Raw genomic sequence first — 24786 nt, 5'->3', positions numbered from 1 at the left:
CTCCCGCCCCGTCCTCGGGGACCCCGCCGCGCGCAGTCACCTCCCGCGCGGCGCTGCGCCCGCTTGGCGTCGGYGAACAAGAAGCTCCCCCGCGAACCGCACCGGCATTTCAAGGATGCCAAGGGATGGGAACTGAGCCTAGTATTTTTTCTACAGTCTTACCTTCATCTCCCCAAATTAACTGGTTTCAAAGGAACTATTCCATCAGCCACTCTCAGTGAGGAGAGGGGAGATGGGAAGATGCTAGTAATTCTGCCAGTTTTAGTGTTTTGGCCTGAGACTCTCCAAAAGGCCTACTGAAAAGATTTCGCATTGGATCCTGCACTACAGAAAACCCCTTCCCTCCCCGAGGAGCCGCAGAGCAGCCGCCCCCAGAGCAGCGCTGTCTGCAGAGGAACAGTGGTAACAATACAGAGAACTAAAACCCCAGAAGCGATCAGAGGCTCTAAACCCTGATGCCATTTCCCATGCCCTGGGCCAAGTACTTGCTGAAGTGAGTCACAGAAATTCTCACGGCTGATGGATTTTGCTCCACAAAGTGTTTCCCCACAGTGCGACTCTTCTGTTACTGATACCATACGGCCAGCTGATGCCGCGGGGCCACCGGCCACGCGACGTGGAGAGGAAGCTTCCCAGCTTCATTGCAAWGCAAGTTCTCACTTTGCCTCCATCCCTCCTCCTCCAGTTCTCAATTTAGTCATTTGCAATAGCAATTTTTTAAGTTGTGATTTGGTTCTTTTGATTATTTTTCTACAAAATAGCTATCCAATTGGAATCTTTTCCCATGTCCCCTCTCAAGAGACAGAGCAATCGGACTGAAATTCTGGAAACGATGTGCTAATTGGAATCAGAAACCAACCAGAGTCAGACCCACCYAGAGCTTTGTTCACAGCTTCTAATGGCAAAGTCCCACTGCTCAGGTCTGGTGTCCCATTGGCAAATGCAATAAAAAAAATCCACTTCCTCCACCACTCTGATACCAGTTGAGAATGTCACTGTTAAAAATGCACCCCCCACCCCTCAACCCTGTTTTTTTTTGTTGTTGTTTTTAAATTTTAACCCCTCTCAATATGGAACCTGCTCAGGAGCAGACACCCTTTGCTAAACCACTTGCAATTTTTGAGATTTAAGTTCTATTTGAATCCAACATTTAGTGTTTACCCCTTGGCGCAGTTTTAAGTTTGTAACTTGGTTTCAGTTGATACAGAATGGTGCCCTGCCTGAGAGATCACGCGCGCCAGAGCGAGGAAAGCTATAGGATGATACAAGGCTTTTTGTCCTTAAAAGGATTCTCCGAAGCGGGCACTCCAACCAGCAGCGGGTCGTTCCTGGCATGTTGCTCACAGTAATTCATTAGCTCAGAAGATGCTTTGGAGACCTAAATGTTCCAAGAAAGAACAAGGTTAATGAGAATACCCAGGTAAACCCACAGGGCCTGCCTGGAAGCTCAGCCCATGCAGAACAAACAACTAACCGACTGTATAAAGATTTTAGAAGAAAGTCTAAAGTGCATTTTCAGGAGGAAGCAAGAATCCTAGGGCTCAGCGGTGAGGAAAAGACGTAACATTCAACTTTTTGTAACAGAAACTTTACATAGACGGTCAGAAATAAAAAGGGGAAACGAATATGGAAAAAAAAATAAGATCTGACATAAATAAAGTGATGAGTATGGGGAAAACATTCTYAGCAGAGAGCCAGCAGAGAGCAAGAGTTWAAAAAAAAAARRAAAAAAAAGATATTCCTGTTCTCATTTTTAAGGGCTTTGAGATAAAAAAGAAAGAACAAAAATGCCTGCCTGGAAGCAAGCACCCTCTGATGTTAAAAGTGAATTTCTGAAATCATTAGAAACTATTACTTAAGGCTCTGCTTATTTTAGTTCAAAGATATATTCTGGGAAGTCCAATCCCCGTGCAACATAACCGAGTGGAGCATCTAGGTGGTGGGCAAATTACACGGCTGCATGTTTTGGCAATTAGGAAAGGGAAGCATGGGAAGAGTCGAGGCAGGGAGGTTCCCGGAGCTCTGGAGACTAAGAGCAAACCCTTTGCTACTAACTTAATCRCTAGTTGAACATAAGGCAAGCACAAAACGTGCATGCAACCACCCAGCAGGAAGCCCCAGCAGGAACGATCTGCAGCTGCAGAGGTCGCGCCGCTTTGGCTCTGCCTCTCTCACGGGGCGCTTGCACCTTCCTGGTGYTCTGCCCGCACTAACCGGGAATCGCTTTCCCGTGCCACTTCGCCCAGGGTGTCGCGGCACCTAAGCAACATGCAGCCCCTGCTGCTGCCTGCAAARTGATGCAACCTGCACAAAACGATTTTGCAGTTTTGTGCAAAATTATTAAACCTTTCAGCGGCAACCGGGAGAGCGAAGCGATGGGGAGAAACAGCACTGATGACAGATCTCTGTAGGTTGGGCAAACGCTTAATCGGTGCTTCAACAAAACAACACGGGCTTCCTCCACTTTCTTCTTTTCTAATGGAAATGCAGGGCCRCACCAGCCAGCATAACTTTTACTGGAGTCTCCAGATACTACTGTAACACGAAGTATTGAAGGCCTAACCAGCAATGCAGGCTTCTAACACCAGCTGCTGTTGGCCAGCGCTTAAACATACCCATTMAACTCAGTAGGATCCAAGAGCACAACTGTTCTGCAGACAAGGTCAAGCCTCACATAAAACAGCAGTTATTACTAATCTCGGAGCAAAGCAAAGGGAAAGAGCTTAGCTTGCCAGGAGCATGGACCAACTTGCTGTGAGACCAAGTGTCCCCAAAACCTTGACACACCTCTTAAAGCTTCAGCTATCAGCTAGAATGAACCAAGGGCAAGGGGAAATGCGGTCACTAGGACATGTCTGGCCCAGATGTGCAGGCTACTTAGGGCAGGGGAGAGAGAGCCGCTGTGCACGGCAGGGTTGTGTTTCGACTGCGGTGTCAAGTCCTAACCRAATCATTTGTTCCTTCCCTTCACTCCCAGGCCTTGGCCACACCAACAGGGAGCTGCCAGGGAGCGAGGTGGAGGAATAACTGCGTCCCGCGAGAGCGGGCCAGGAAGGAATCACGGCATTCCTCATGCCTGCTAACGCTACCRCTGCTGGCAAAGCTCTGCTAAGAGCTCCCCGGCAGCCCGCTTCCCCCCATCTTGGGCATCTATTAGCTCATTTATCTGCAGGCAAACATATGGTTCACTTCTTCAACTGCGAGGCACTGAGAGAAGCTGGAGGAATTAGCACAAAGCAAGAGGACTTATTTGACGCTGTATTCTCGTAGCTCGCAGGCTTGGCACACGGATTCAGAGTTGGGTTTGTGGACTACGATTTTACTGAAGCTCACTCAGACAGTACGTCTTCTCCACTCATCCTGAACAGTGGCATGTTGCGGTCCCACCACTGTTGTTCTTTCCCAGCAAAGTGTTTAAGATAGTCACATCTACAAAGGTTGGTAAGTATACACACACCCTCCTTCCTCCCTGCCGCAYGCAATTTGGGATCTTAGAGTTGAGACACAGTAATTCTTAAGAGAGTCAGCAGTGTCTGTGCTGGGGGAAGACCTGTAATTTACTTTGTTTTCCCTAAAATGGCCCCTCTGATGGGTGCATCACTGGAGTCTGGAAACTGGTGGTCCTAAAAACAGCTACAAAACCTTAGGTTGGTTAAAAAAATATATATTCAAAGCAGAAGCAGCTCCTCCTGCACATCAAAACCTGAGATGACGAAGGACTTGTYGCTGCAGAAGTTAGCAGGGACTGAGAGTCAAAGTAAACCAGGAAATATTCAATTACAAAATATCAGGGGGATTTAATACCTGCTTATTTAACTAGTATTTCAGATGTGCCTTTCATCACCATCCACAGCGGTTTTTTCTGTATTACTTACTAACAGGAAGTGATTTTTCAGGAACAGACTTCTTCCCTCACCCACCTGCCCTCCTTCCCCTTGCAAGGAGTTTCTCGGGGAGCGACTGACGGCTGACGAGTCTAACTGCAGCCTGCCCGGCCCTGCAAACCGCGGCAGACAGAGCCACAGGGCGAGCAGAACGGCCGCGCAGCTGGGCGACAAGTGCGGCTCTTCCGCGGCTCAAAGGGCATAAATGCAAAGAGTGCCCTTGGGTGTCTGCTCCTAGCCCTGGGGAGCGTCGCGGAAGGTGAGGAAGCTGTGGGCAGGGAGCGACAGGGCATCAAGGCCTTGGACTAGCTGCCCACACGCTAATATTTGTCCCCTGCGAAGGCTGCTCTCTAGAACCACGCGGCCCGACGAGCTGGTACCGCAGCCGCCGAGGAGGTTCCCAGAATAGAGTGCAAGCTCCTAAAGGATCCAGGCTCCAACTCTCGGGAGACTCTGTGGTTGTGGGCACACTACCTGCTCCAACCCCCCAGTGCTAAAGGAAGCTTTATTCCTAGGGATGCTTTGCTGCCCAAGCAGATTGTTGGTGTGTCAATACACAACTGAGAATAGATCCCAGTTTACTATCCTCGAACAACAGCAGCACAAAATTAACTTTCCATACTTCTACCATAAACATGCCTCAAAACAGAAATGAAGGCGTGCCACTATCATTTTTTTTAATTTTGAAGAAATGGGAATAGCAACAGCTAAGAAATTACTATCCAGGCAGAGTCTTGGAGAGAAACTGCAAATAAACAGTGGAGCTGCACTGTGAACAAATCAGGAAGCGAGGCTGCTGCGCACATGAGCCAGCCTAACGGAGCTTCAGCTTTGCTGGGTCTGGCCCCAGTGGCTTAGGCGCCCTCATAGGTAGCATGTGCCCAGCTCAGATCCTCAAAGTTACTCAGATGAGCAGTCTGCCCTCAGATCATGCAGTCACCTGCGACACTCGCACACTCCAGGAGAAGCTGCCCAGGCAGCAATCTTGCCTCCTCATTGCAACAGGCACCCCGGGATAGCTGTCTCTGCCAGGAAGTGCTGCAACATCTGGGCCAGAGACGTCACAGCAGTGTGCACATGCAGGGAGGACCCAAAGCGCTTGCAGAGGCTCTTCCCCCTCTGCCTCTGCCCACCAGAGAAGTGTCATGCACCCATCTGCTCCCAATTCCCAGGCTCACCTTGATCCTCTCAATGCCAGCTTCGATGCGGAGCTGCTCCACCAGCTTCCGGGCCTGGGCTATGTTGTTAGTTGTTGACATTGTCTGCCATCGGTTCTAGGCCCCAGCACTTGAGAATACTGCAAAACAAGGAGGGGGGAGAGAGGTTGGTATCACACACAAAACCACTGCACCGCTATGCATCTGCTTAAAAAGCTGGCAAGCGACCCAAGCGGCCAGATTCCTCCTCTGTGCACCGGGCCCTGCAGACGGTCACGTGCAAAAGGCTTCCAAGAGCTCTAAAATGATGACACCAACTTAACGTTTCCTTAACGTTTCTGCTTCAAGTTCTCCTTTCCTTTAACTAATTCTCTTGTGCCACTTTCAGGCTCTTTCTGATTAAAAAAAGGGCAAACAAGAAAACCAACTTGCTGACTAGAAGGGAAAACGAAACACTGTCTGCAGAAAGCTCTCTCAGATGCATTCAGCAGATTGGAAAGTGAGCAGAAGTTTTCCAGCTCGAATAATCTGACATGCAACATTCGCAACCAGCTAGCTAGGGAGGAGGTGGACCAAGACGCTGCTCAGCCATGGCTTTGCACAGCTCCTGCCCGTTCACCCTCGCTATTCATCTATTTCTTTCACTGCTCTCTCACTCTGCACATAGTCCTGCCCTGAGACACTTGCAATCTGTGTCAAGAGTTCCTCTGCACAAGGCTCAGAACAGTAATTAGGGACTTTCAATACTGTGCAAACTTAGATCTATGCCATTGATTCATAATTTTCTGTATTGGGTGTCCCTCAAAAGAGTAGAASAAGAAAGTAAGAGCGACAGACAGTTCTAACAAGCTGAGTGGTAGGTGGAAAGTCAAGGATCAGGCAAGGGACAGAGGGTTTCTCAGGTAGCCGAAGCACTGAATGGAAGCTGGGCAAGGAACACAGAATTGAGGTCAATTAGCTGAGCGGATACAAAAGCGTGACACACATCGATCGCATGTGTCGCAAATAAAGTTTTTCATAAAAATCCTGCAAAACAAGGGCCCAGCTGAACACGAAAGCAAGAGGAGAGCGATGCTCTCCTGCCGGAGCGATGCCCGCGGAGACGAGCCGGTCCAGAGGCAGCAGCGCGACCCAGCGCCGAGCAGGGGCCGCGCGCTCTCTGCCGCGCACCCCTCTGCGAGCACCGCACCGCACTGCACCGCACCGCCTCGGGCTCTCCCTTGGGAAACGGAGGGTCTTGCACGGAGGGCGAAGGATGCTCCTCCTGYAAGAGGCCCAGCGCTCCGGGACTCCGTTACCCTCTGGCAAACACCCAGTACTGCCGACACAGCCCAGCCGCGCGCCGCAGGCACCAGACGCCCTTCGTCCACACCCAGCGGTGCCGCGATCTCGGAGCGCTAAGGTCCCCGGCCCGGGACAACCCGCGCAGCGAGGCTGGGCCCCTTCGGCTACCGCGCTGCAGCCGGCTGCCCCGGCAGGAACGGCCCCCGGCAGTTAGACTACTTTCCTGGAAACGTAAAAGCAGCAACTGACACAGAGGAAATTTGTCTACGTGACCAAAATAATCCGTCACTGAGTAACGTGTCAGTCGCGCTGCTGCGGCGCTACGGGGCCGGGACACGCGGCGAGCCGGCGGGCTGGCTCCCGCCACGCCGTCGGGGCAGCCGACGTCCTCGGCCCGCGGCCGCCTTACGATTGCCACCGCGCAGCTGCTGGAGAGGCGGCACGAGAAGCCGCTTATTTGCACTGCCTGACAGTGACCCGACTCGCAACCAGAAAATAACCGTGGGGGACAGGAGAGAGCGAGAGGACCGGAGCCGGTGCTACCTTCCCCGTGCAACCATCGCGACGGACAACCCGCCAGAGGAGGCTGGGCAGAGCGGGGAGGGCGAAGCGGCAGCGGCGCAGACGCGAGCGTCCTCGCCGGCCCAGCCAGCCGCCTCCGCGGCCCCGCCGAGCTGCGCTGCGCTGCGCTGGCTGTAATTACAGACCGCTGCAGCTTTCTTCCCAGGACGGATGGCTTCAAAGCAGACGCCGAACTGCTGCGTTTACTGGGGAGGAGGGGGGAAGCGTCTGTCCCAGCTAAAATACTAGCAGATCTCAAGCTGTCTAGTCTATGTTTAGACATTAAAGGAGTTTATTCCAGACCACAGTGGCACGCTTTGGAATTATTTTGCTCGGCAGCAGCAMGCGGCGCGCGCTGAACTCTTCGATCCGCGAAGTGCATTCGGTGTCCGTCGCAACGCCGAATGCCAAGGGACAAAACAAACGGGGTTTTAGCCAACTACCAACTCTGCCCTTAGGTGATTCCCTGAATTAGCAGGGGCTGTTTGCGAGTCTCCACCTCTCAARTCTTGGAATAGGTTAGTCAAGGCAACACAGGAAGCCACTTTATTGAAATAAAGCACTGTACTGGGGAAATCCTAAGGAGGATGCAGACTAGGCCCCCGGGGGAGAGCCCTCTTCCGCGCTCCCGCCTCCTGCGCCGCGGTGCCGCGGGCCCGAAGGCCGAGGCAGGGCTGCCTCGCGTCAGCAGTGCTGCCGACGCAGCCGAACTCGGGCTCGGGCCCGCACAAGAYGGGGCGCTGCGTTTCCGAGCAGAGGCAGCAGGACCCTACAAGGAGCTCGAGCGGCGCGAGCTGCCTCGTGCGACTCGCTGCACGGGGACTCAGCCCAGCCTCCGCCGGCTCTGCGCTCCGACAACAGCACAGCGTACACGCCAGCTTGACCTCTTTTCCATGAAAAAGCAGCACCTGCAGGCTGGAGGAGACAGCTTGCTCCTCGGGTGCGGAGCACAGCGTGAAACACCCGCGCCCCTGCCTCCTGAACCCGCTCAGCKGCCCCAGCAGCTCGCTCCAGCTCCGAGCGCCAGCGTCGTGACTCCCTGCAGGGACGCAGTAAGGGCCGGGCAGCGGCGCTGCGGCCAGTGTCCGTGCTGTGAAGCCCTGGACAAAGCTGGAGAGTTTTGCCCTGGACATGCTGGTTTACAAGCAGCCAGTTAGGGCCACRTTTCGGTCGCCCTCGTTCCCACGAAAGTCCCGCTGGCTCGGAGGAGGCGCTCCGAGGAGAGCGGCTGTCCTGAAGCACTCCCAGCTGGCGCAGAGCACCAGGAGCAGGGAAGAGCTCTGACTCAAAGTCAAGGTCTTTYTACATCTCTGCTGTGAACTTGAAAGACCTTTTACTGCCAACAGTTAACTGCTCTTCGATAAAATAATGTTTTCACCTGGATAAAGAGTTAGGAGGCAGCTGGAGAGAAAGAAACACAAGCAATCAGATATAATTTATGTTTGCAACAGCACAAGATCACCTGCTTGTACTTTTACGGCTTCCTGTTTATGGAACGAGGCTGATGAATCAGTCAAAGGCAAGTTACTTAAGGGAACTTCTGGCTCTGCCACAGGGCTGCACGCCTGGGAGAAGCTCAGGCTGCTCTGCAACAGCCACAGCAGCGCGCTGCAGCAAGCGCCCGGAGAAGGGACGTGGACGTGTCTTACTAAGCACGTTACGGAGAAAATCCTGCCGAGTGGCAAGAGCGATTCTCCAGCTCAGACTTAACAGTCCTTAGCAAAGGGGAGAATCTTTACTCCCCCCACTCTGCGGTAGCCCAAATTAATAGAGTTATTGCAACGTAAAAGCAGTACTTACACTTCAGAAATTAAGCTCTATCTGGCTCGCCATCACAGCGTGTGAAAGCAGGTACGTCCCCGCCTTCCCCCACCTCCGTGCCGAGGCACAGAGCTGACCACCACCGTTTGACAGGGAGCGAGATACAACCTCACTTACGGGAGCAACGCGCTTTGCCGCTATCACACGCAAAGAGCGGCATCAACCACCGCCGAGCGCGGGTCAGCACTCCTACAGCAACACAACCCGCAGCAGCCGCTTCCACTTCCCTCTGAACTGCCCCCGCCGGCGGCTGCTCCCTGGGCTCCTCTTCCTGGAGCCGGGAACAGAGCCCTTTGCAGAAGGGGCTGCGGAGCCGAGCAGCTCCCGGCCCCTCGTGCTGACAGGGGGGTATTTTAAAACTCCAGGGACAAGTTTCAGCGGCCCAGTCCTCGTGATGGTCAAGGGGACTCTTGCTGGAGCTCCAGCTGAGCGCACGAGCCGCGGCCAGCGGGAGCCCGCCGGGGCCGCGGGCCCAGCGCTGCGACGCTCGTGCGCGGCTCTCGCCCCGCTCCGAGACGCTCGCGAGCGGCAGGGCTCCGGGCTCGCCGGGCAAGTCGGAGGCGGCTGCTGGGTGAGGCGCGAGGTGGGTGCCAGCAGCGCCGCCGCGCGCTCCCGAGCACCCCTCGGCGAGGAGCCGCGGCGGTAACGGCACTGCTTTTAGGTTTTGCCTGCTGGAATGTGTCAGGTACCGGGCGGCAATCGCAGGTTGCATTCCAGGCCTGCCTTGCTCGGCAAGAATTTTAAAAAGCCTTCGGTTACCTTGGTGAATAATTAACTAAGCGCGTCATTAGCAACTAGAAACCATCAATACAAAGATGCAGTGGGTTGCTGCATGGCACATGAAGGGCGTCCGCAGGATTTTTAAAAAGCCAAAACAAACTTTAAAGATGTCATTCACCAGACTTCTACAGATGTACAAATAACTGGTGAGGTAAAGCTGTTTGAAAAAAAAGCCATGCAGAAGCATGCTGGAGCAAAGTATTCGTGATGCAAATCGGGATGACTTGCAGGAGTTATCCGAATCTTCCCCTTTCCTAATTGCATGTTTTAGGAAATCTGCACTTGGAAAAGGAGGGGAGGTGACAACTGCAACTAGGCCTGGGGAGGAAGCACAAGACAGTCAGGACACCCGGGTCCCGTTGCCCATCCTTCTGCCTCCACTTTGTCATCTGACCTACCCAGCCCTCCCTCCCTCCTCGAAGGGAAGTAACACTTCAGCGTTTCGCCACACGGGCCTCCTCCCTCCGCCCCCGAAGAGTGGGCTGGCATCTGGCTAGGGCACACTTTTCCTTTCCGAGTATCTACTTATGACTCTGCAGAACGAGAACAATATTCTGCTTTTGCTGAGTCACATCAATGGAAATAATTGAGGCGGAAACAAATCTTCCCTCGTCCCTCCTCTGCSAGCACACCTCTGCCCTCCCGGCTAATCCGTCCCTCGCTTCTCCGTGCCGGCATTCCAGGGAAGGGCAGTACTTCCCCGGAGAACAGCCCAGGTGTCAGGAACCCTCCTCTCGCAYTAGCACAGCGTTAACTCAGCACACGTTTTTCAGGCTGTCATGTAAGCAATTTCAGTGGGGCTGAAGTCATCGCGCAGTCCTGCAGCGCCCCGGGCTGCCTCCCTGCTCCGCCAGCAGCAACGCGAGCTGGCAGAAGACCGCAGGCTGCACTCACCAGACAGTCGAAGATCCCAGGACTCGGGCAACAGCAAGGTGTTCACGACTATATAGCTGTAGGATAGTGCATGAAAAATAGTAAGTGAAATATTGCAAAGACAGCTATAGGGAAAGATGGACACTAAGAGAACACACGAATGCGGACAAGGCTGTGTTCTCCGATGTTTGCAGATCTGCACCGCCACAAGAAGTAGCAGTGAAGGAGCACAAAGGTTTGGAGCAAGAGAGCAGGGAAGTCGGAGAGCAGATAGTGCAGACCCAGAAATGAGGCAAGCAGTCCACAGCTATGATCTGCCTGGAGTGCGAATGTCTCATGAGCACGGCCTGCTTGATGAAAAGAGCCCAACAGGTGAGCATAAATTCTGGGAATATTAGAATTCACTATTTCAAACTGATCTGCATGTTATGAACTGAAAGCAGGTCAGGATACATCCTGCACCAATTCAATCTGCAGTACAAAAAAGAAAAAAAGAAAGAAAGAAAAAAAAAAACTTAAGTACCCTCTTGTAGATCAAGTTTCATCACTAAATAAGAGTATTTAAAGGATCACAATAAATGTCACCAAAAGCAGATTTCTTGTGTTCACGTTCTTCTCACATGGTCAGAAAAGAAGATTTTTTCAGTGTTTACAAAATAAGGTGCTTCATGTAATAAGGTAGTATTAGTACTCCACTATTTTCACTAAGGCAAGTGTTAAAAAGCACATTTAAACTATAACTATTTTGCACTTTCAGTACTTAGCATCTGTTCTGCACAACTCTCTGAGGTCAAAGCAAGATTGACTTATTACTATGTGGAGTAGATGCCTCCCTTTCTTGCAGAATTTTCTTATTCAAAAGCTTTTTTTTCATGCACCAGGTAGGCTGAAATGTAACGATTTTGGTTGCTTGTTTTAGGTATATAAAAAAATAAAATCCCAGCTCTTGAGTCAGAGCAGTGTAGCAACAGCAGTGACAGTAAGCGCTTGGCTCCGGCACGCCGTGACTCAGCACGAGCGCTACGCCGAGCAGACGCCTCCCCGGCCGGCCGAGCATCCCCGTCTGTCTCCCCGGAGCACTTTGCTCACTCAGCCTTCAACTGCATTTCAAAACCTGTTCCCAAATGTCTTTCCAAGATTCGGCTCAGCAGCAGGGGAAAGCTCAGCCCCGCGGCCCCGCGTTGGGTCACCGCGGGCCGGAGGTTTGTCCGMCAGCCTTTGGACCTTGCCCCGTCCCCAGCGAACGCGGATCGGCATCGCTCCCCTGGTGCGGCACCGAAATATTGCAACAGAACCCGAGTCACRAGGATGAAACTGCCACCCTCGGAAGCAGCTCCGCACGCCGAGAAACCAGGCCTGCCTTGACATGTCTTCAGCCCGCACGCGATGAGAGCTGCCTCGCTATGCCGCAATGCAAAACTGAACACCCAGAACGGTTAATCATTTACCCTGCACAAAATGCAACGCTCCGAACAAAGCCCTTTCTCTTTTATGCAATCAGTGCCACCTGCACGCTCCCACCCACGGCCCCCTCCAGCCTAATGGCAGGAAGTATTACACTAGGAAATAAATATGCACTGATCCCTCTAGTTTCTGAATTCTTCCCATACTTCTCATAGCTGGCGGCAGCCACTCCTAACAGGCTACATAAACAAGCGAACATCTGAGTAACTGCTGGAGTTATGCGTCTTTTGTCTTTTTCCCCCAGATAAAAACAGCTTCGAGACTGGCGTTTACAGATGTCACCGAGCTCAAGCTGCCGGATGAAAAGCATCCGAAGAATGCAGCTCGCGATGCCTCGCGACTTCGGTCTGCTTTTGCACCCGGCTCGAGGCTGGCTGAGGAGTCTCCCAGAGAGCCTCCCGCCGAGGCACGGACGGAACAAGGCGTGCTGGAAAGGCCGGGCRGAAGAACGGGTCTGCGGACGCCCAGCGAGGGGAGAACACCCTTCTGCAGCCCGGCCTTAGCAGAACTGCACTTGAAAATAAAGTGTCGCTGCAGCAAAGCCCGTGCAGGGGACGCACAAAGCACGCGCGCCGCAGAGCTCGGCGGCACGGCCGGGGCTGGGGTCCTCCCGAGCACGCAGCCGACACCTCGGACTGTCAAGAACCACAGCCGTTCTATTTAGGGTACTTCTACTGAACATCCAGGCATTTTAACCTGTCAAAAGCAAGTTTAACTCCATTAAATCCTGCTCCCAGATGAAAGCTCTAGTTCCTCCACAAACCACAGCCACCATCCTGGAGGATTTCTCCCCCTTAACCGATTTTACCTCTCTCCTTTCCCCATCCCCAAATCATATTGCTTGAAAACGCTTGGCCAGTGCCTCCAGCAGCAGAGAGGAGAGGGGCAGAGCGCAGCAGCAATACCGCCGTCCTCCCGGACGGAGCCTGGAGCCGCCCTGCAGGGGCCCGGCGCTGCGGCCCCCGTCTCCCGGAGGGTGCGCGCAGGACCCAACGCTGCTTACTAAACTACTTTCAGAATTTGCGTCCAAGCACGATTTTCCTAGCGCTGTTCCTAGGGGAGAGACGAGAGGAAAGGACCTCAAGAACCAGGAGCTCTCTGGCCCGCGCTGACCCTGGGCCGGGGAAAAGCGCTCTTCCCACCCTGCCGCTGGACGCGGGCCAGCGGGCGCTGGAGCCGCGGTGCCGCAGCGGAGCGGAGCTCAGCTCCCCGGGAGGCGATGCCCGCCCCGGCCCCGGCCCCGGCCCCGGGCGCTGCCAGGCCGAGCGAGCTCCGGACGAGGAACCCAGTGTAAACCCATTTGGTGGCTGCTGCTTTTAAAGATGACCTCATGCTTTTTTGGAACAGAAAAAGGCTGTTAGGGCGATGGCATTTACTCCTTGTCTGGGCAGAACAAAGCAGGCTCCATTTTTCTTTTACACTTCCTGCATCAGTAGCTTAACAGCTGAATGAGCTATTGAAATTTTTCCTGAGTGCAGCATTTTTTTTTTATTTTTTATTTTTTTTAAAGACCTCCAGATTTCTATGGTGTGAGACAATACTCGGTGAGAGCGCAGCAAGGATCTCTGCTGACCGAGCCGTCCAGGACCGGGAGAGATGCCGCCTTAAAGAGGCAGAGCTTCACTATCACTTCGCTCAGGGTGAGGATTTAAACATGCTTCACAGCAGCGTTTACACAATCTGGCTTGTTTTCAGCACCTTTTTCTGCAGCATCTGTAGCTCAAGGAGAACAACAAGCGCAGAAGGAGGGCAGGGAAATCGAAGCATTTTACTTTAGCAATAAACATATTACAGAAGTGCCTGTAAGTTCCTTTAGGTTCATGCAATGTCCACTCAGAGCGTTGTCCCTCCCCAGACAAATTACAGCCTAACTCCAACAGGCTGCAATGAGGCCACACGTTGTTAACGACCTTCCCGCAGCCAGCAGCGGCGTTAGCCCAACAGCGCGAGGCAGCGCAGCGCGGCTGCGCCCGGCGCCGAGCCGCCTCTGCAGGGAGGCCAGCAAGCTCCAGGCGGGGTTTTCCTAGCCTGATCGGAAAATCTCGCGAGGTTGCACTCATTCCTGCTTTGCTTTCAGGCTAACTAGCCTGGCGTCCTTCAGCAAAGCGGAAAGGGTATCAAACAGTTGACATTTTGGATAAAAGGGATGATAAAGTGTATTGACAAACTGTATAAAGCTGCTAGAGAAGCAATTAGAGCAACATCACTTCTCATGTACTAGACACTTTAAATAACATCAATTCTGTAACAAGAGAAGTCTTATCTTTCAGGTCAATACTGAGAGTCATTAGTTTTAGGATTTATCTTTTCTCTCAGCTCAAAAAAAAAAAAAAAAAAAAAAAAGCTGTGCGTGTTTCCAGATGGAAACAATCCAAAACCACCACAAAAATGTGGTCGTACCCTGCTACAAAAGGCAACTCAAGCCAACATGTTTGACATGTTTGAGCTTTTTTTTTTTTTCTTTTTTTTTTTGGGGGGGGGGGGGGGGGGGGACACAAAGAAGTACATTTGGTTCTTCACACACTTTGGGTAGGAACAAAACCCAGCACTTTCAGTTCTCAGTTTATGCTGCAGCCAGCACAGACAACACCCGCGTTCTCCACCAAGCCTCAAGGCTTTACTCGGAGGACAGAGCGCTTACTGCGAGCGTTTCTCCAGCAAAAACAGGACYGGCTGCACCAAGCCGAGCAGAACAGCCCGATTCTGCAGGGCACGTCCAGCAGCCGCGCAGAGCGACGGGCAGCCCAGGCGCAGGAGCGCGGCTCCTACCCCCGACCTCATCCGACCCGTCAGGAACCCAAGCGAGGTCGTGACAAAAACGTGCGGGTTTCAAATGATTCACTGTCACTAGAAAACCTGCACAAATTCTGCCTCGCCTCTGTCCCGGGAAGCAGCACGAAGGTTTTAACTGGTGGCACTATCTACCGAGATMAACAGGAGTAACTCAAAAGTTGCAGGTAGAACAGAATTTACTCCAAATTTGGGCATTTCAGGCTCATAAAGCTTCTTTAAAGCCGGTTTAACTCTTTTTTGGACAGTCACATGTTAATAGCAGCTACAGCTGGATGGAGGAAAGAGGGCAAGTGTCTCAAATGCAGCTCCGTCCTTACCAAAAGATCCCTTAATTGCAAAAGTATTTTGAAACTAGAGCAGTTGAAGAGGCAGACTGGCCAAGGATTTTGGAAGGAGACAGCATCCCTAGAGATGTGCAGCTCCATTTCCTTCCCATCCAAGGAAATGATTACTTAGCTGAGAGAATATGAAATCCTCTAGGACACATCTGCCAGTTAAGCTATGGGACATTCATGAGACCTTGCTTGCAGGGTAAGCCTGRAAACCCCACAGAAGAGCACAGTTAACTCATAAATGCTGTCGTGGACAGGTCTGTTTTTTACTCCCCCTTCTCTCCATTTTAGCTGCTAAAGCTTTGGTGCCAGCTGGGTGGAGACCTCGGCAGGACTTACCCGTAGCCCCCACCTCCGTGCTGCAGATCTGTGCTCCCTAGGTCACTTCAGGGCTCCACGCTTATTTTTAGACCACATATTAAAAAAAAAAAAAAAAAAAAAGGCAAAGGTAAGTATTTACACGAGTTGTTACCTGGGGTCATCACCCTGAGGCTGTAACACAACTAGCAAGGCACTGGCTTTGAAATGCAAAGCCAGATGCCATTTCAGGTTTCTCCTTGGCTTGTGTGCCCAGCAYAGTGCGTTTAAGGACAGCAGAAGCATTCCCGGTGCATGGAAGCACCGACGGGAACAGCTAAGGTACYAGCCCACCTTCCAGAGGTTGAGCAGCTCGACCACTGGAGGGTCCCTAGGTACTCTTTGGAGGGTCTGGAGCCACCACTTGGCTCATGGATTGGTCCGTAACACCATATGGATAGCCAGACATATAGTATATGCTCCACCACATAATTTAAAGTAGGAACCAAAGTGAGGCTTAAGTCAAGATGCTTAAGAGCTGTTACGGGTTGAGAGTGGTAAATAAATCAGAACTTGCACTGCAAAGTCTGTTCTACCCTCATCCTCCCTGCCTTTCTGCTCTGCTCAGCTCAGTCAGCAGATAAAGTGCACAGGAAAAAACCGAGCAGCGCACACAAAGCAGCGCGCGCTCGCAGCTCGCACGGGAGCACCGCTCGGAGAATTAGGGCACAAAATGCCACTGCAACTCCTCATTCCTTTTGCGCTTCAGAGCAGCTGTGAAATTCTGAGCTCTTGGCCAGTATTAGTAGTATTATTTAAGAAGGGAGAACAGAAAAGCAGAAGTTTTAGTACCAGTTTCAAAGCAGCATGCTAATGCAGGTGTGAACCTGCATTACCAGATACAGCACTGCCGCCTCGGAAGCAACTGCTGCTGCAGCAGAGAGGAAACTGCAGATGCTCTGGCATGAACCAGTGCTGCACTTCAAAACCTCTCACCTCTCTGGCCAGCATTACAGACTCTCACTTTGAATCTCCACCTTTCAGGTCACCTGCAGCTTCCTCTCCTACCTTCTCGATGCCCGAGATGACTAAGCCATACAAACACCATCCCTCTGCTTGCAGAAACTACTACAACTCGCGAGCCCCCAGTGCTCGAGCCTCAACCTCATCTCCAGCATTTCTTCCTACTCTTCAGATGGAACCATAGAAAGGAGAATTTCTTCTTTGCTCTTAAAATCGACTTATAAACCCTTGTACTTCCTCAAGCACCATTTAAACTCTGCTGCTCCCCAACTGCCTCAGCAAAATGTTAACCACTTTTATACAAAGATTTTAAAAGATCTGTAAGTATCCTCAAGGTTAAATTAAATGCATGTTCTGCATTTCATGAAGACGCTTATGAAAACTAAGCAATTTTGTGATCTACCTAAATAAAAAGAATTGAAAAATTAGTATTTTGCTCAAAGCACTGAAAGTTGTTTTTGCAGTTTTACGTGTTGAAACCCCACAACCCTTGATGGCCAAGAGTCAAGCCTGGGAACACTTGCACTTTGCTTAAGCAACAGTCAAATGTAGGTGAGATCAGTGACAAAAACACTATCTAGTCATCCATGGTGTCTTTCAAAACAGGGACTACGAGGAGTAATACTGGTATTTTAAAAAAACACTCTGAGTTATAACAGATCTTAATAATAGCAAAACTCAAGATACATTGATCTGTCCTTTCAACTCCTACAAGGAAAACATGCAGCTTTGTTCTAACATTTCAGCAGCAAAAATATAATGATACCAGAGTATCAAAACCCAATCTTTGGATAAAATACTGCTATTTATCTTTTTCATGTGCAATAGTTTCAGAAATGAATAGAGATAAGACTTTAGGCATTTGAGTCCAGAAATCACCCTGGATATAAAAGCATATAGCACTTATATTTTCACTTATGGTCTGAAAAGAGGTACTGATTTCAGTGGGCAGACAGAACTAAATATGCATATCCTGGCTAGACCACTGTGGAGTTCGTCCTTGTCTGCAAGGGCTTGATAGCAACTCCACATACAACTGAAGTGCATAAAGACTAAGCAGGAAGCTCGTCTACTGGCACAAGAGCATACTAAGTTATAGAAGGAGATAAAAGAAGGGGAAGTTTAGGCTGAGTATCACAAAGCTTCCTGAGAATTTTCCATAGCTCCACAGATCTAAGCTGGGAAATGCCGACAGCATCAACACTCAAAATATTTAAAACAGCCAGGGGAAGTTTTAACACCACGGTATAGRGTTCCATACCCTTCTTTTCTGAGCATACAAAGAGTATTTCAACTGCATCAAAACACCACTTCAATTTATTGGCCGTGTGTGCAAGAATTATCGTTTTACGAGATTAGGAGATTTTACAGCATCAGTCATGATAAAGCTAAGTGAGCAGCCCTTCAACCACTTTCGTATTTCCCTCTCCGCTATGCATCTCCTGTGTGCTGAGTGGGTGGAAAGGTTTTGAAATGAGTTTTTAGTTTTCTACAGATAAGCAAATGTCCAAAGTGGGGGGGGGGCTCCAACTACAGCAGCCACATACATCTTCCTTCTTTCAAATCTTAAACCCAGTACTGACGTTAAATGTCACGCAGACGCAATGTTCTCTGCTGCAAGTGGAGAAACAGGGAGACTCACCTGGAGCTGCACACCAAATAAATCCGAACGCAACAGACACAAGTGGGAATGACTGCTGCCTGCCAAACAGACCTTGCTGCAAGAAGTCCTCAGACTGCTTTAAAATGAAGACTCTTGGGTCAGTAGTATTTGTCCACACCATCTTTTCTTTTAGATACTACCTTTAATACAGCCCATTCTTAAGCTTTTCAGCCACAGTTTARTAGTAAGCCTTCCGTTTTCTACTTTGGAGGCCTAAAAGCAGGTTACGTTAAAATAGTAAAAGGAGTCACCAAGCTCTTTTCAAAGGGAAAAGCAAAGACTACACAGAGAAGGGCACGGGTCTGAGTCAGCTGGCAGAGCTGCTCCGCTTTAGTGGAGCTGAGAAAGTAGCAGAAAACTTCCTATCCAGTAATGCAGGGATGATAAAAGAACTGTCTCTATCATTTATATACTTTTAAGTCACTTCACGCACGGAGAAAATTCTCAGCCCTTTAGAGGTTCTCTTATTACAACAAGTCTCTTTCCTGAGCGCTAGTACAGCTCAGCCTCCTAAAGAGCCAACAGCATCTTAAATGTTGCCGCATGGTATACAAGCACTCRGGGGAATTCAAAGCCACCTATCTTCCCCTGGATCTCTAAGAAGAATGCTTTCGGTTTTATAATTTATTTTGCTTCTCCTCAAAATAGGACCACATGTTTAGGAAGAAAGTTAGCTGCATGGAATTTGAGGAAGATTACAAGAAAGCCCTAACAACACTAAAATAAGAGTTAAAGCAAATACTACGAGGAATACACTTTATCAGAGCATTATGCTTATTATAGCTTCTATTGACAAAGGGTACAGGGCCTTCTGCAGGGCCTCAGAGAATAATTACACTGAGCAAGCCAGGGAGAGCATGTTTATTGGAACTTTACACAGCTCTGCACGAAGGAGATGGAAAGGCCAAGGAGTTTGGTTTCAAGTAAGTTAAAGTTTTCATTGTGGAAGGAGTGTTTGGTGGGAATTACATCAGAACCACAAGTTACAATATACTCATTGTATGGTTAGGCATAGCTTGCACAGTCAATACTGCTTGAGAAGATAGGGAACTGGTAAATAATCAAAGCAACATAGCCATTAAGAGTTTTCCCAGTAAAATATGCCCCTAAGCTACTTTCTTTCTTTCTTTCTTTTAATGTTATGGAAAAAGAAATAGGGTTTGTCCATTACATTGACTATGGCTATTATACATGTGTGCATTCAAATAGCATTTCAAAGTAGCTAAAAATAGTTTTCCAACCACTGTTAAAGCAATTTGTTAGTAACTTAGCCTTGTTTCATTGTTTTCAACCAGTCTGCAGTGACAACACTTTCAGCTGAATATCCTGCCCCAAGCAGGGTCACTCTTAAATAACAGATGAGAAATTCTCTGGGCAGTAACGCAGCCAGTTTCCCTTGGATCGGTGCTGAACCAGCCCCTGCCATAACATACTCAATTGCTCTCCTGAAGTCCGTGGGGGAGGAGGTGTGTACAGAACAGAAGTCTCATTCAATAGATGTGTGAACACGCCTGGAAGCAAAAATTCCCCAAAACGTAACCTTTTATCTCTCTCACACACATATATGTGCACACACACACAAACAACCCTTTTCTCCAGGCCAAGCTGAAGGCTCAGAGCGGCGTGAAGCCTTTCTCATTGCCCTTGTGTCACTGCAGAGACCAGTCATCTGGGAGTCTTACATGAGGTCATCTGATGCTCGAGGACAAGATATCCTACCCAGAGGAACTCGGGCCATCTGGTCCAGCGTCACTCTTACTTGTTGACCTTAGGACCGTAATTCAAGGCTGATTTACTTCCATGTAGGCTTTTGCCTATACTGGCGCAGAGGAGTTCAGGGTGAAGTCTCCCCCTTCAGCCCACTTCCTGCAACATCAAAAATAAAAAGTCGAAAACAGCACGTTTGTGCTGCGTAGGGTGATGGCAACCAACACCCCCAGCCTGCAACAGGAGACAGGCTAAGGGCCTCTCCTTTCTGCACTGGATTCAGTTTCAATTCAGTTTCATTCTGKTTTCTGCACATAGAGGACTTGTACCTGAGTATTTGCAAATATCAAGCTTGAAAAAATGAGCTTATAACAAAAATATTTACTTAAAGATTAAATGCCCTCTGTTCGAGTGCAGGAAGATAAGCCATCCTCTTCATATGACTGTTCTTTAGTCAAGCCTCACATTACCACGAAGCAGCATCCAGCTGATGCTGAGCAAACAAGAAAACTGCTGACAAGCCTTGGTGTAGCATAGAGCTATACGAAAAACTCTTAGAGAATGGGAGCCAAAAGGGTATTAGCCTCTTTTGTGTAATTTAAGAGGGCTGATATACASTTGCCTACAGGACATCTAAACCAGCTTCCGAAGAAAGCATATAAATCATATTTTTGGCTGTCAGAGCATTGCTTTGCACTTTGTATTTTCAGAAAAAATTTTTTAAGCCACAACATTATCAAAAACAGAACACTCTCAATACTTTGGTCTTACTGACAGCRTTTGCCAGGCAACCGGCAGTAACTAAAAGGTTGGCCCTAAGGGCCAGACAATGTTTGCATAATCATTGCATGTAGAAAGTTTTGCTTTTTTATTTTCAGTCTGCACTGTTTCAAAAACRTAGTGATATTTTCTTCTTCTGGTTAGGAACACTGCTCTTCTGAGRTGGAAAAATAAATGGTCTAAATGACACTAGTAGGAACTACCAGCTCTGCTCTGCACTGCAAAGCAAGAAGTGTCACCTATGCAGCCGACTAAAATAAAATTGTATACTTCAGTGTTAAATTCCTAGCTGCTCTCTCAGCTGGGTGTCTCACAGTAGCCAGATAACCATCCCTCACAGGTCTTTAGAGTACATTTCTTAGCAGAATTTTTAGCACAATTCAGTGTAGCAGAGCTTGAAACACGTCTGACCAGCATTTGCTGTAAGCTSGCACAAGTACAGAAAAGCTGGTTTTCCAGGTTCATACACAGGATCTTTAGTGTGAGCTGCTTATGAGAATACTGTCCTTTGCTTTAAAACACAGTTTTTCCTAAGGAATAGCCATATAAAAATGGTACTTCCTTATTCAATGTATCTGCTCAGTATCCTCAGTCGCACCTGCTTGCTTTACTGCCAAGCAGACAAAGTTTTTCTGCCGTTTTGCAAATGCTGTCTAGTTCTACCGTGACCAGCCTTCAGTGCTGAGGGCAGCCACTGCAAATTCGCCCTTCCTGGTGATGATGTGAGCAGCAAASTGAGCATAATATAGCTTCAAAATCCTGAATGCAATTTATAACAATCACATCTTGAGTCARGGAATAAATCTGATGGACCAAATCTGAAATGAGAGCTTATAATGTCTTTCCATTYGACGTGAAACTCAAGCACAAACTGTTCACCCACTGCTTTTCTTAAGGAATCATCTGAAAGATGCAATCTTACAAGTCAGCAGTGTTAAAGTGGAGCAACAGGGATTTCAAGGGACTAAACTGCAGTAGGACTAAAAGCAACAAACACTCTGGACATAATGGTGCCATCAGTGAAACAAGGCAACCGTGCCCCGAAAAACACAGCGCCTAGACGGACTGTTGCTAAAGCAAGCTCGATATTGCAACACAGATTAAGTAACGCATTGACTCGAAAGCCATGGGCAGTATGTCCAGACACCAGCTAAAGGCTTCAAGCAGTGAGAAAAGASCAGTTTCCACTAACCTAACCCGGAAAACTCTTCAGTGACCTTGCGTTGAAACAATCATGATCTCTGCTACTGTTAATATCTCACTTGTTGACAGAGAGCTACTTACAGTCACGRCGAGCAGGGAGAAAAGTGATTCAAGACAGAATTAAGCAACACCCAGGATCTAGTAACCACTGGGCCTCCAAGCACACTGCCCAGCCAAGCTCACGTGGGCAGCTCGGGTCTTGAATACTCATGAATACTCATGTCTGAACATATATAACTTTTCGGGTTTTTTCTGCTAATGCAAAAGCAACATTCCCCCTCGAGTTAGCACTCTGTTGTTGGGCCTCACAAACCCAACGTGGGAACTTTGCATAAGGACTGCAGGGCAGGGAGCTCATCTGTACAGGGAAAATTCAGCCCCCACTGGTACTGCTGAAAAAGTCACAAACTCTAGATCTGCATTAAGCAAGAGCTCAAATTCCTAACTGCATGCTTCAGAAGTAATTAACAGCTTAAGGTCTCCTACAGCTGGACGGGCCGGTGTGGTGCTTGTTTGGGAGCTGAACGGCTCTGTGATATTATTTACTACCAGCTCCTGAYTGCCAAACGGCCTCCTCTGCACTTAGGGGGACAGCTCCCTGTAATCTCGCTAGAAATGCGAATGACCTTTTGCGACAGACGCATCACGTGAGAGTAACTACTAACGCTGCCTCCTTACATCCATAGGACACACTGGTATGAGAGCAGTCTTGTGACTTTCTCTTCYCAGCTTTCTCCAGTCATCTTGTTTCCATTACTGATGTATCTGCAAAAAAAGATGCCCGGGAGAAATGCACAATAGGCCAGCAAAGCCGAGGGCCCCCCTCACCGCCACCCCCGTTAAGTCAGCTGCATGCAAGTAAAAATGAAGAGACTTGTTCCAGACGCAGATCAGGATACAGTTCGATCAGCTTGATGACTACTCTGCACTTGTTTCATCTATCAAAGTAACTACACTCACAGAAAAGGCCACGATCTGCATGTGACTGCAGCGTCTGTGTAGCTGTTTTCATGCAAGCCTGAGTCTTTTGGTAATACTGATGACTGCAACATCATGTGAGGATTTGCAACAGGGAGCAACTCCTACATTGGGCCCTGGAATCTGTCGAGCCGCGAGGGAAAGGAAGCAGAAGGTCGTTTTCTTTTGTCTCTCTTACAGGAAGTCAAGTCACATTGGCCTGGCAGCAGTTCAGGACTTAGCTAAGGACTTGGTGCTGGGAGCAGCTCTGGAAGACTCTCAGGCTGGAAATAAAGCAGAGGGGCTAAAAAAAGGAACTTACAAATTGTGTAAAAGGGTTCTACAAGAGGACGCGCGAGCGCTCGGCCTCCAGGTAACGGCCGACCCTTAGCTTGCTGACTGTTTTTCATAGGCTCGGGCTAATAGTTAGAAAATCTTCTAGATCAGAAAAGAAGAAAAATATAAAAGCCACTCAAACTTCTCTGCAYGTTTAGATAGCATTAGGTAACTTGTGATGCAGCCGGTGCCATCGTGCTCTGTTGATCCTGTACGTATCTCAGCAGAGCGGCTTCGGTGCTTCTGAAAATCCCCCCCAGCTCCCTCWCCTGCACCTTAACTTCCCAGGGAGGCTGCAAGTCATCCCCCTCCCGCATCCAAAGGCGGAGGACTAGCCAGTGTCACTTTCTGTCACCGGATTTTATTCATAACTGGACAGCAAACAAAGTTTTGCTGTTACTCCCTATTTCTCAACTTTGAACTCACTCATCAATGAAAAAAAAAAAGGAAAAAAAAAAAAAAAAAAAAAAGCAAAGCATTCTTTATGTCCCTGACAGCTAACTTGAAATCAAAAGACAGATGAAGGCAGAAGCCTTTCTGCACAACGGAAATGCAAATACTGACATCTGGAAAAGAGTCAGGACCAACAGCATTTACTGCAATCACAAAACTGGAAAATAAAACATGCAGTCACAGGCTGCATGAGCTGAAACTTAATGTTATCACAAAAATAAGGGTACTTCTTTCCAGTTATGTATCTAAATAGAAAAATGCAGAGCACTACAAATTTATTGACTGACTTGTCAGAATTATTCTCTAACCCAGGTAAGTCTACTTCAAATCAAACTGTAAATAGATTTTGAGGAAATATATATCATCTAATTAAAAAAAAAAATCTGTGCTATGGTAAAAGTCTGATTTGTTTTGAGAAACAGATTTTCATGTACCCCCAGCCAAAGCACGGCACGTCTCCTGCCTTTCCTGGGAAACATTAACCTCTCCAGCCGAGAGTGCCAGCTCCTGGGGATGCCAGCGCCGGCACCCGCCGGCGTCCCAGCAACCGGCGCGTCGCCCGGCRGTGGGAAAGGCTCCTCCTCGGCCCGCGTCAGCCGGCACCGACCTCGGCGGCACAGCGCGGCTGCGAGCGAAGCGAGACGCGCTGCGCTCCCGCGGGGARGAGACCGGCTCCGGCCGCGGAGGCACCGGCGCGGCTCTCGCGTGCCTCYTCCAGGGAGGGAACGCTTTGCTCCTGTTTGCTCAAACCACGTTAGAGCAGCACGTGCTTGCGAGGGGAAAAGAGACAGTCAAAACATCCTCTTGCAGACAGAGCAAAAACTGGTTAAAAATTACCTTCTCTAGCTGTTTGGGGCTTCTTTTATTTTTATTTTTAAACTGTTCCCACAGTTCAGGCACTAAGGGCTGATAGAACATTTCCATGCGAAGTTAATCCACACTAACCTAAATAACCAGTGAAAGATTTACACCAGCCTCATGCTGAAAGCAGCCAGGAGACCTCACGCAATCAGTCAAGACCTCGTGGGAACGATGACTGACAGCAGCGGCGGCGGGGAAGCGGTGGCAGGCAGCCAGCCCTCCCATCCGACTACGACGGAGTTCAGTTACAACCAGTAAGGCTCCTCCGCTCCCGAGCAAGGCCGTCTGCCCAGGAGGAGCTGTCCTGGGAGAGCCACTGCCCTGGAAGCRCACAACTGGAGCGGCTTGCAGGGCAGACGAGACCTCGGGCTTTGCCTGCCCTCCCTGAAATCTGCCAAGCAATTGCATCCCACTCCTTAAAAGCCCTTCTGTTGATTCCTGTTTTTCATTTGTTCCAAAGAAACATATGCTGAAAAGATTAAAAGAGGCACCAAATTTAGATCCTGCTTTGCCTAGCAAGCAAAGAGTTTGAGTACATATAATTATCCCAGGAAAAG

The 24786-nt window shown here is 49.5% G+C and overlaps 1 protein-coding gene across 3 annotated transcripts in view; it reads right to left on the bottom strand.

The window, feature by feature from the left end:
• Positions 1–6: 6 nt before the first annotated feature.
• Positions 7–24786, bottom strand: part of GNG7 (G protein subunit gamma 7) — a 74404-nt gene continuing 49624 nt past the window's right edge. For all 3 annotated transcript variants that reach the window (XM_085311499.1, XM_085311500.1, XM_085311498.1), the window contains 2 exons: positions 5063–5181; positions 7–1378 (listed from right to left, as the gene is read on the bottom strand). In XM_085311499.1, the coding sequence (XP_085167625.1) occupies positions 1253–1378; positions 5063–5143 (207 nt within the window). In that variant the 5' untranslated portion in view covers positions 5144–5181 and the 3' untranslated portion in view covers positions 7–1252. The remainder of the gene's footprint in view (positions 1379–5062; positions 5182–24786) is intronic.

Source organism: Rhea americana, unplaced genomic scaffold, assembly GCF_003343005.1.
Source record: "Rhea americana isolate MKP2758 unplaced genomic scaffold, rheAme1 scaffold_341, whole genome shotgun sequence".
In the NCBI taxonomy this organism is placed as follows: Eukaryota; Metazoa; Chordata; class Aves; order Rheiformes; family Rheidae; genus Rhea; species Rhea americana.
The sequence above is the reverse complement of the archived record's forward strand: the minus strand, read 5'-3'. Positions and strand labels throughout refer to the sequence as shown.